At 51.1% G+C, this 11958-nt stretch overlaps 3 protein-coding genes across 3 annotated transcripts; 1 reads left to right on the top strand and 2 right to left on the bottom strand.

Moving 5' to 3' along the window:
- Nucleotides 1–873: 873 nt before the first annotated feature.
- LBRM_20_0110 (putative protein kinase) lies at nt 874–1896 on the bottom strand (the record flags this gene model as incomplete). The annotated part of the gene is made up of 1 exon (XM_001564248.1): nt 874–1896. The coding sequence occupies one exon, from the start codon at nt 1894–1896 to the stop codon at nt 874–876; it is 1023 nt and encodes a 340-aa protein (XP_001564298.1).
- Nucleotides 1897–2632: 736 nt separating this feature from the next.
- LBRM_20_0100 (hypothetical protein, unknown function) lies at nt 2633–3184 on the bottom strand (the record flags this gene model as incomplete). Its single annotated transcript, XM_001564247.1, has 1 exon — nt 2633–3184. The coding sequence occupies one exon, from the start codon at nt 3182–3184 to the stop codon at nt 2633–2635; it is 552 nt and encodes a 183-aa protein (XP_001564297.1).
- A 2541-nt stretch (nt 3185–5725) lies between these two features.
- On the top strand, nt 5726–6646 carry LBRM_20_0090 (conserved hypothetical protein; the record flags this gene model as incomplete). Its single annotated transcript, XM_001564246.1, has 1 exon — nt 5726–6646. One exon carries the CDS (start codon nt 5726–5728, stop codon nt 6644–6646), a length of 921 nt encoding a protein of 306 aa, XP_001564296.1.
- Between the last annotated feature and the right edge of the window lie 5312 nt (nt 6647–11958).

Here is an 11958-nt window from a genome sequence, read left to right as displayed (position 1 = left end):
TGCTGTGCTAGCGCCATCAACAAGAGGGGAAGGGGGGCCAGCGCGTGGCGGTATCCAGAGTCCAGTGCCCCCACTCTGTGCGTGCGGAGAGGCCAAGCGGCCGCTTCCCCTGTCTCTGCCGATGCCGAGCCACGTCTGGTGGTAGATGGGCCAAGCACCTACGATGTGGGGAGGTCGGAGCGCTTTACCACTGCTGATGCTAGCGGTCAGGCTGTGGATGGCGCTGCGTCGCAGCGAGCCGCGACAGCGAGCACGTCTGTACCATCCGTATGACGGGCGAGGCGTCAGTACAGCTTGAAGGTGCCCGGCCCGGTCCTCGCTGCCTACGGGTGGGGAGCCTGAGCCACCTCGAGGGATGCGCCAGGCGGCGACCGGCACAGCGGGTGGGTGGAGTTAGCGGTGGTGGGCGTGCTCAGATGATGGGGTCGGCGCACTGCTGCACCGCGTGTCTAGCCCTGCTTCGCACCCGGCGATGGGCGCCTGTGGCAGGGTCGGGGGTGGTCGTGCTCCACTTGACCTCATGCTCCATGGCGGAGAATGGGCACGTTCAAGTATAAAAATGGTAACGCCAAATTGACATATCACAGCCAGGCACCAGTATTTTAAAATTCACCTATTCAGGCTGAATCGCCTGTGTGTTTGCATTTGTATGTAAAGCTTTTTGTTTTTTGAGCTCTAAAGTTGTATTCAGTCATAAAAACACTGGATAATCAAGGACTATAGCACCTTTACACTTCATACAGAGAGACAAAAACTTAACGAAAAGCAAGCACGGTAGTAACCTCCGTATACCAATGAAACGCACAACACAGCAATTCAGAGTGGGCTCAGTACGGCTTCGGAAATATCGCAGCTACGCACGCCTTTGGTGTTTTAGGCGAAGCGCGATCGTTGCGCACTCTGTAACCCAGGCCGTGGGCGTGATAGCGGCGGTAAGTGTGTAATACTTTCTAACTCTTCAGAGATGCTAAAGATGTCGGCACGGTCTGCGGGTTTTTTTGTGAGCATCTTTGTGCGCACAACGTTCATGAGCGGTCTAAAGTCCTCGGGACAGCTGTCCTCTGCGTTGCCTTTGTATCTCTTCGGCACTCCTGCCATTATCTCCATCGAATTTGCCTCAAACGGCATTTCGCGAAACACCAGCACATAAATGATGACGCCAAGCGCCCAGATGTCAGCTTTGGTGTCGACGCGGTCCTTCGACCATAGATCCAGTGACTCCGGCGGCCGGTAGAGAAGTGTCATCCTTGAACCCAACTCCGACTCAGCAACAGACACCTCTTCCACTGACTTGGGTGCGTAGAACATTCGCGTTGCACTTCCAAAATCACAGAGTTTGAGCCGCCCAGTCTCAGTGAACAAGAAATTGTCAGGCTTAATGTCCCAGTGGGAAACGGGCGGCGATTGTGAGTGCAAGTGACCGATTGCATGAAGAAGATTGTCGACAATTTCAAACACCTCACGCGCCGAGAAAGGGTGAGGGGACTGAAGTCGATTATTAATGTACTCCTGCAAGGAAGGACCGTCACAGAACTCCATCACGACCCACATCTCTGGCAACGGTAGCCCGGGCCGATAAAGCATTTCAGAGTCAAGGTACGTCACTATATAGTCATTGGGACAGACATCACGGTAAATGTTCATCTCATTCACAACTACCTGCTGCTGCTGCGTTTCCGTGAATACATAGCGCTTCAAAGCAACCCGTTGACCAGTGGCATTGTTATATCCTTCGTACACGAAAGCGTATCCTCCCTCGCCGATCAATTTCACCGCTGAATAGTCCACGCCTCTAACGACCACCCCAGTTGGATGTGCACTCGAGAACGCACCTATACCGTTGAAGCTAAGGAGACCATGAACAGCTTGAGGGCACAGGGAAAAGTAATTGCCCATCTTCAAAATTGCATAAGTTCTGCTGCCTCTTGAAAAAAAAAAAAGAGAACAAATGCAGAGAAACATATATCTTAAAGGTCCTATGAGAGGCAACGCAAAGCGAGAGACTGTCTTTTATAGATACTTGAAGAAGGAAAACGAAAGGGTTGACACACTGCTGCCACTCTCCTTGTGGTTTGAAATGCAGCTGAGTAACAGCTAGTAGTACACACACGCACTACCGCCCCCACCCAAAAAAAAAAAAAGCAGCTGTCACGCACCTATTTTACGGAGAACTTCTTGAAGGGGTAAATGTTTTCCCTTTTAACTACGGAAGGACAGCAAAGAAGCGCAGAACAGTAAGCTTTTCTTTCTCTTCTTGTTTCCAGGCCCATAGGGAAGACTAATAAGAGCCGGTTCACCGCGATCCAGTCATAATGAGGAAAAAGGCAGCGCAAAGAGTAAGGATTTCTCTTCGTGTCTAGCTTACAAAGCTACACTGTGCAAACCATCGCCCTCAATTTAGCCCTTTGAAAACGGTGCCTAACAGGAAAGAAAAACTGCCAGGAATAGCCTCAGGAATGCATAAGCACTCCTCCTCTGGAGTCAACGCACCTTATGCAGAGCATTTGAAAATATGAGTAGCAGTCATCGCTCGCAGCCATATTTTTTTTAAGCGGGTAATTTGACTATATACCTTCTAATGCAAGGGCGTGAAAAAAAAAAAAAAAAAACAGAAGCATATATGTCCTCTCCTTTACGCACGTGGGTACAGCAGCCACGCAAAACTTTCAAGGTATTGGCCAATGGCATCGTGTCTCCACCGCTTCAGTGAATAAAAGACACATGTCCCACCAAGGGCCAAAATCTCCAATCTCTGACAGTAAAGCAGTACCTTTACACCTCGAGCATCGACCTCTGTCTCAATTAGTGAAAGCCATGAAATTGGTTGCAAGAAGTCAAGTGGGAATACATCTGTAACTCGAACACCGTCGTCCACTATAAGCTCCACTAGTACACAAAAGAAGGCAAAGCCGACAATTTCTGCATTTCTCACCTTTGTGCTCCAAAGGTGTAGCTTCACGAGATTCGCCAAGATCCTGAGATGGTTGCCATCTGAAACATGAACGCGGCAACCTAAGCTGAGCCTTTCTAGTCGCTCACAAATGGTTAGTGCAGTAATACCAGCAGCTGCTTCGTGCACGAAAAGCTCACGAACCTTTTTCAAAGCGGCAAAAACAAGCACCTCAGCAATCTCATGGCACCCACCGAGATTCACGACCCTAAAATGTAGACGTTTTTTCAGCATCCTCTAGTGATTCGATTGCAATGGGGGGGTTGTCTCAGTAGTAGACGTAGCAACTCTAGGAAAAACACCTGCTTGCAAAGCGTCGATCTTGCAGCAGTGCATCAAGCTAAGTGGATGGGGTTAATCTGCACACTTCACCTGCTTCATACGCAATGACGAGATGTTTGGGATATCGAGCACCAGACAACGCACCACGGTAGCTGACATCGATGTCAAACTGGTGTTTGATAAAGGATAGCACTCATACATTTCAGCTATTTATGTATCTACGCTAACTTTGCTAAGCCATTTTTGCAACTCCTCCATTATACCCGCCAAGACAGAGCAAACATGTGGCAGTTATACAAAGAGTAATATTGGCGTTTTTCATATACAGTTTGCCGAGGTAAGGTGGCCCCATTTCATTGCAAAAGAAAAAAGAAAAGACCGAGTGGGCGCAGTACTTGCCGTTCCGCCGCCTCGTTGATATCATCATCGTTTGTGAATTCAATGTGTGTTACATTGCACCTTAGTCACATATTTTTGACTACATAAATCATCTCGCAAGCATCCAAGGGGTCATTATGTGCCACCACTGTGACCGCACTGAGTAACACCGCCAGCTAACAGGAGGAGGTAGTTTATAGCTGTCGGCAATAATACTTATCTCAGTTCCCGCACTCTTCAGGAAGGCAAATCTGATTGTGAGGCCTTCAGCTGCCTAAGCAACCTTTCGTGCTCCTGGTAAGAGGGAAGCATGCATAAATCTACGTCGCACTGAGAATGAGGATAGAACCTTATTGTAGAGAAACTAACCGACCTCAGTAAACAATAGGAGCACCATTAGAGAGTACAATAAGCACTTGTTATCTGCGAGTATGCACCACAACTAGAAATACCCAGCCACATATAGTGAAAAGGCAGGAAGAAGTTGGTACTTGCATCAAATGGAGAGCTTTGTAATAGATCTAGATTTGTGCGTGTGTATCAATAATCATAGACGAGGTAAGTGCAAACAATACCGTCATCCACTGTCATTCAGGTACCCTTGGTAAAGCCTTCCTCATCGTGGAAGTACCAGGAGCCGCGTTGCAATATCAAGTTGGATTCACCGCCTGGCCACCAGAAAGCCTGCAAGAATTTGGCATTACAAACACATGACTTCTGCCAGCGATCTTCTCATTTTTGCGACACTGCGAGTGTGGATGTCGCAGAATTGAAGTAGTGCACTCCAGTTATTCCCTTTAAGTGGCTTGTTTGATCAACACAGTTTAGCGCGGAAGCATAATTTCCCAGCGGATGCCTAGAGATCGTTCCACCAGGAAGGGAAACAACTCGGCCCACGCTTGAAAGCGTTGGAGGTATCAACACGAGCTACCTGACACACCACTTCCACCCTTCCCAAAGCAGCTCCGGGCTCGCGTCAGTTCCCCCAGCTCAACTCGCATCCCGGGGAGCAAACCACAGCCCAGCGAACTCTGAAGACGGTTCGCTTGAAGCCCTGTGGCCTCGTCGTTGTCTTCATACGGGCAACTGATCCCAGCACCTGCCTTTCACGTTCCAATCCACTATTGCCGCTTACAATGCCTCTCAAAATTTGGAAAGAGGCCGGGTGAGCTCTGCGGTGTCTCGCGGGTGGTGGTGTGATGCTCCTCTTTTTTAGTCGCCCTTTCCGGCGGGGCCGTTGCGGCGGGGGGCCCCGGGGTGGCGCGCCAGGGAGAAGCAACACGCCCATTGCGGGAAAGTCGCGCAGCCCCTCGGCCCCAGCCGAAGCCGCCCCCCTTCGGCCGCAGGGTCATTCCCACAGGACAAAAGGAAAGGCAGACCAATTCATTGCTATTGTTGCCGGCGGTGGTGTCCTGGAAGACGTTGTCTCGCAGAGGCTGTCGACAGCAAACATGCTTGCCACATCCGAACGATTGCCGAGAGCCAGGCAACATGAACGTGTATTTCCACCCCTCGCTGCTTATTGTTGTTGTGGGATTTCCCTGCGCCCCCGTGGGCGATGCGCCGGGGGGAAACCTGTGCTATGGGAGCGGCTGCGAGGCAGCCCGCGGTGTGGAGGCTTGTTTGGGTTTATGGAAGGGGCTGCGCTGCGATGGCTCTGTTGCTGCGCTGCTGTCGCGTGCTGGCCGTCGCTTTGCATGACGAGAGGGCCTCTGAAAGCGCCAGGCGGGGCGGAGCTCATCCCCTTCCGCATGGAAACCAACGGAGGGTCAGGGAAAACACGTGGGGTTGAACTGGCTACCGTGTTCTGAAGACGCGCTTGATCGAAGTTAAAAACACAGGTGTTACAGGAAAAACGATGACCGTCTGTCTCAGAAGCAGCGTGATTTCTCGCTGGCTTTGGTTAAAAAGACCGAGTTGCTCAAGCGCGTCGCTGTGGAGCCCCAGTTTCACTGCTTCACTAAAACCTCTCTTCCTTTTCCCCACTTCTGTTCTCTGTTATGAGTTACGCATTGCGTTCTGGCGCTACCCTGGATTGGTGTATTCAGTTAGTGGACAATCTCTCACCAACTTTGTGTCTTTCCTAGTGGACAAGTGTATTTTCTTTTGTGTGCCATGCCGTCTCTCATCTCCACTGTGGGGGCTGTTGTCCTGGGTTTGATTTTATTCAAGATCATGCGCTTTGTCAAAATCAACTACCTAACGACCCTTAACATGAAGAAGCGCTACGGCAAGGCCGGTGACTGGGCAGTTGTCACCGGTGCTAGCGAGGGTATTGGCCACGCCATGGCTATCGACCTTGGCCACCGTGGATTTAATGTGTGTGTCATTGCGCGCACCATGTCGAAGCTCGAAAGCGTGGTGGAGGAGCTGAAGCAGCTTGGGGTGAAGGGTAAAGCCATCTCATTTGATTTCGCCTCGGCAACGCCTGAGCAGTACGATGAGATGTTTGCTGAGCTCAACAAGATTGAGATTGCCGTACTCGTCAACAACGTCGGTGTAAACTACCCCTACACAAACTACTTTGACGAGGTGGATCTTGAGACGGACCTCCGTGTCCTTAAAGTAAACTGTGAATCGAGTCTCCGCATGACGAAGTATGTGGTGCCGAAGATGAAGGTGAAGCGCTGCGGTGCCATTGTTATGCTGGGCTCTGTATCCGCTGTCACTCCTGCTCCGTTACTGTGCACCTATGCTGGGACGAAGGCCTTCAACCTTTCGTTTGCCTCTGGCCTCCATTACGAGTTGAAGGAGTTTGGCATTGACGTTCTTGCGGTGTCTCCAAACATGGTGGTGAGCAAGATGACGCAGGGTCTTAGCTCTCGCAAGCCACGTGAAACCTTCCTGATGGTGAACGCCGACTGCATGGCACACCAGACTTTTGACAAGCTTGGATCCGTACCTCAAACCTCTGGTCACAGAAATCACGCCATTCTGGAGACAATCATCAAAGCGCTACCGACCAATTTTGTGTCGAACAAGATCTTACTGACGAATAAGTCTATCAAGCGTAAGGCCGAGCGCAAACGAGAATAGTCACCTCTGGGCCTCTCTACGATGCCACCATCACGATTTTCCTCCTTTTCCTTTGTAAAGCTTGTTTGTATTCCACAGCAATTTTTTTTTTTCCTTTGCGCTTGCGCTTTCATTACACAGTAATACCTATACTTTCCCCTTTCTACTGGACGTTCTGTTTGTCTGTTTCTTTGCTAAGTAGTTTGTGGAAGAATGACACTTTGGAGAAAAAGGCCCTGCGTTTCTGCCTGCGTGACCGCTGATTTTGACTATGTAAGGCTCAGGGTACACGTGAGATCATTCTGAATGTTTGCGGTGACTAGTGTGTACCCTAAAGAGCTTACCTACGCCTCAGAACATACGTATGCTATTGCTGTTCGAGTTGCGCACAAGCTGTGTCTCTAATGCGGATCACACAGAGGTTAAAAGACAGCGCTGTGAACGCACAACGCACCATCAGGTGTACATAGTTAACAACTAACTGCTTTTCGCCAAAAAAAAAAGTCACATATATTTACATTCGCTGGTACAATAGCTGTCTACAAGCCTTCTGCATAAGGAAAGCAATCAAACCACCAAAAGTACCTTTTAAGCGTTTGCGCTCGTACATCGAACCTTATGCAACCAACACTCACCAGAAAGACAAAGAAGAAGCAGTGAAGAACAGACTGCCGTTTTTATGGCTCCTTAACCTACAGAGAGCGGTTCTTTCCAAGTATTCTCTCAACAATAGAGCAGGTTGCGTACGAATCGCACCAGCGAAGAAAGAGAAAAGCTAACAGCACCGTGCTTCTTTTCTTTTTTTGTGTGTGTTTATTTTTTTTTTCGACTGTGTTGAAGTCTAGTGATCGAGCTCAAAGCAACACATGTGTTTGAAAACGAATATGATGAGGAGGATAGGAATCCAAAAGCAATACGATGCATTAATGATGCGCTTTTAGATATATATATATATATTTCCAATCCCTACCCTTTGCTACTCTATGTCTCAATCTGTCGAATAAATATCTTCCCCCTTTCCAACTCATCCTCTCCTTTTACCACCACGGCAAGGATTCTTGAAGTATGGGTTTTGATTCCTGCCTCTTTGCCTTTTATGTGTAACGGAATGATGACATGAAGTGAAGGATCTTTCCAATACCATACATCATACACCAAGGAAGTAAAAGGGTGTGGACAAGATATATATGCACTGACATTATACTCTGCCTCATGGAGACAGGATTCGCTTCATAGTGAGTTTACAAAACATATAGTGAAGTATCTTATTTTTCTCTCCCACCAAAAGTATCCCGTCTTCTATTTGTTCAGAAGATCACGTCTTAAGTGTATTGCGCAGGGAAGAGGCCTCTTGAGAGACACAGCATTTTTTTTTTATTATTGAAGCGAGACGCTGCATTTGGTCGCGTTGCTCTTTGCAATGAATAAGTTGTATTCTGTGTTGCCCCACCGCACACTGTTTTCTTCACTACCCTGTGCTCTCTCCCCCAATGCATCATTTTGGCTGGTTGCCGAAGCAATCACATCTTCACTAATCATAGATACCATCCTCAAAGTTGATTGTGCGTTGTTTCAGCTGTCTCTTTTGCACAAGGTACGTTGGTATGTACTGTAGTGCGCGAGGCACTGACGCGCCGAAAGTCAGTTTTTACTCCGAAGCAAACACAGCTGTGTTCACACAGTACCTCGTTCCTATCAGATCAGCGCTTGATTTCGTGATTTTCTGACCGATCGGCAAACTCGTTGTACTTTCCTCCAAGTTTCAATAGAGGCTATGGTCTACAGATTTTTTTTTTGACGTGGCCAATGCCTCTCCTACAAGTTGAACTCCACTTTGTTCCCACCTGCCCCAGACGATGGGTGTCTATGACAGGGTCGGAGGTTCTCAAGCTGCACTTGACCTCATGCTCTATGGTGGGCAATGGACACGATGAAGGGCGGAAAAACGCAATATGGATGGCTTCCAGGTCAGCAACGCGCACGGCGGCAGTGTAAGGCTCATCACGGGGAACTCTTTACTTTTCTTTTACTGCTCTTTGGGGAGCCTCTGCTGGTGATCATCAGAGGTGCTGCCATTAGTGGTGTGGCGCTCTACCCACAGCTAAGGACACATCGGCATCCACTACTGCAGCCGACTATTAGGCTTTTTGCCGCTAGCCGAGTACTCCAGGCTAGTACCCGGTGATGCCAGCTGCAGCAGGGTAGTGCATATAACAAGGCTTTGTGGGTGTGCTGTGCTCATAGATGTGAATCTCATATGCCGCAGACAGTTAGGGGGTCTAACTCCCTTGGCCGCGAACTGTTGCTCTAGCTCATAACGGCCAGCCACTGGGATGTACACAAAATCTTTGGTCGATGTCGGTTCCCAGCACTACACTTCATTGATGTGGGGCACTGCGGACTCCTAGTGTTGCTGTTACCGTTCACGTGAGCAACTCATCACATGTGTGCAACTGCGAAGGCCGACAACAGCCGCATCAATGATGTACATGCTCTTGGCAGTCGTTTTTTTACTGAAGAGGATGTCTGTTGCGGGGCGCATGTCCTTCCAACACTTGCAGAATTGACAAAGTGCCCCATGCCGCCGAAAGCGATTGGAGGTCACAAAAAGCAAGCGTTAAGGATCAAGTACCCCAAGGTGCTGTGACTACTGCTGGTAGCCGTGTTCTCAAGCAATCGAGAGACTCATCATGCACCGCGGTGCCCAACTGTTTCGATTGACTGGGGCGCTGTGCGATTTACCACCTCTATAGTACAAATACCACACATTTTCTTCGTTCTGTGGAGGCTCTCCGCGGGAGTGGAGGGGGCAAGCGCGATTGTAAAAAAGGATGCGGTGCCGAGGAGTGAGTCATCGCCCTCTGCACCGTTCCGACGGCATCCCTCACCAGCCGCTTGTCGTCTCTTTTCCCCAGCCTGGTCTCCTCCTCATTTCAGATATCGTGGAGCCGAGTCACTGTAGGCGTTTGCTTCTGCCCCACCCACCACCTTGGCTACCCACCACAACCGGAGAGCCTTGGGTGGTGGAGAAGGGGGATGCGTAGGTCTCCCTGCTTGTGGGCAGCCCTATCGGGAGCGCGAGCGGGGGGGACACCTGGTCGGGGGATGCTCGTCCGCGGAAATGGGGCCCACGCCAGTGAGAGAGCGTTGGGTGCGTGTGTGGGAATGCGCCCTGCTTGCGTTCTGGCGCTCTTCCCTCTCTGTTTATTGCGATGGTTGCGTGTGCTGAGGGACCGCTTTGTTTTCCATTGAATCACTGCGCTTTGACTTGCGTGGCTGAGAACCTCGGTGCCGCAAGTCACAGTGGTGCGTAAAGGCAAGCTGCCTCCTCTTCCCCCTCTTGGGCGCCGGTGTGTATCCTCCTTTTTTTTCTTTCCTCACCCTTCCCCCTTCCCTCTCTTGCTTTTGCGTGTCTGCGTTTCGCGCGGCACTTCCCTCTGTGGCGGGTGCATGGCCTTCCACGAGCGCAGGGGGCAGTCTACGCGTGCGTATTCCTTGCGTCTTGCTTGCAGGCACGCACTGGGCTGCGACCGAGGGGGAGGGGTGTTGTGGTCTCATGTGTTGCCTGGCCGCCGCTCTTGAACGCACTTCGGAGTCGTGCCCCTTCCCCTCTGTCCTCTTCGCCCTTGGCTGCTTTCCCTTTGCTCCCTCGCACTGCGCTTTTTCGCTCCTCTTTGGTGGGTGGCACGTCAGGGAGGCGGCGTGCATTTACGTACCAGCAGCAACTGCTGCAACGCGAGAGTGTGGCAGCCGAGCACGGAGTGCTTCCATGCAGGCATGGACCTGCCAAGCCGCCACTGCAGGCCCTATGATGTGTGCGGGGGGAGTGGCACCGCTGTGGGAGACGCTCGCATTTGAGATGCAAAAGAAGCCGAGCCTGGGCACCGCAGCGGCACGTGTGGACGCCCGCGCTGCACGCCACCTGCCGCTCTTGCCTTCTCTCTGGCGGCCCCTGGCTCGGCCGGCGCTTTCTCACGCGCGCCGCAGCGCCGGTTGCGAGTGTGCGCCTGTGCTGCTCGCCGGGCCGATTGCCCAAGCCCAGCTGCGGTGATCTAGCCTGCATTGTTGGAGGGAGTCGGCGGACGCCAGCAAGGACCTGCGTGCGTCTTGGCGTGCACGGGAGCTGTGGAGCGCGCGCTGCACCTCTCTTTCCTCACTGTGATCACGGGCGCCACTTCGCACTGCCGTGCACCCTCCGAAGTGAGCGCTGCTGCGCACTCCAGACGACGATGAGTCGCTCAGGCTGCCCGCTCAAGCACACACGTCCTCCACTGCCTTGCACATCACAGCGTTTTTGTGGCAAGGCACTGACCCCAGGCAACGGTGAAAGGCGAGGGTGTTGCGTGTGTGTCGCAGCTGCTGGGGCAAAGATGCACCGCGCGGCGTCAGACTGCCGTCGCTCAGACATTTGAATGAGATATCGTTGGTACTACTGTTATCTTCACCGCTACGATGACGGTTAATGTGTACTACCACAGCGAAGGCTTTCTCTTCGTCGTTTCCCCTACTCGTCCTTCTCAGTACTGTGTTCACAGTTGTGTGGGTGTGGCTCTCGGATAACCTCGTGCCTTCACGGCTTCTCTACTCTCAGTACGGGAGGCTCATTTGCAACGACAGAGTTGAGTTGCCTCTGCTTGGTGTCATTTGATTTGCGCCATGCTGTTTCTGTTGTTTTCGGCGTTGTATCACCCATGGATACTTTCTTGTACCGACTGATATGCCGGTATACGTATAGTGGCATACCTATATGCAGAGGGAGGCACGTGTGTAGTGTGGTATCCAGAAGCGATGAGGCACAGCCTGGGCGGTGAGCAGCTCAAGAGGGGAATGGAAGGGGGATGTGAGGACGCCTTCGGGTTGAGATTCTCACGCAGCGTCGTATGTCATATTTCACAGGCCATTCTCTACTCTCTCTTAGCAGTGCATGTTTATCCTTCCACTATTTTTCTTTTGGTAGGGGAGGCTGAGACGGAGCAGCTGTATGCAGCTTTGTTGGTGATTCAAAGGGAAGACCGTGGTCTTACTCGTGTGCAAGGAGAAGGAATGCTCGTTGGCGGATTTGACGTCCTTTTAACACCGCTGCATCCTCGTGCTTTGTGACCGGGCTCTTTCAGAGTACAGCGTTTTGTCGTGCTCTCCGAGAGAGAAGTTCTCTTGCCATCTCAAGTGCAAGAAGACATAGTGGGGAAGGCAGTTTTTACGCATCATCATCTGTAGAAAGATTGCCCATGGATGTACGTATGTCTGTATCTGTACAAGCCTCATGCCTCTGTGCTGTGTGCGTGTGTGTGTGTGTGTGTGTGTGTGTGTATCTATGTAGGCGAGCGTGAAGC

Source organism: Leishmania braziliensis, assembly GCF_000002845.2.
Source record: "Leishmania braziliensis MHOM/BR/75/M2904 contig, possible fusion of chromosomes 20 and 34".
Classification (NCBI taxonomy): Eukaryota; Euglenozoa; class Kinetoplastea; order Trypanosomatida; family Trypanosomatidae; genus Leishmania; species Leishmania braziliensis.
This window is presented reverse-complemented; position numbering and strand designations above follow the sequence as displayed.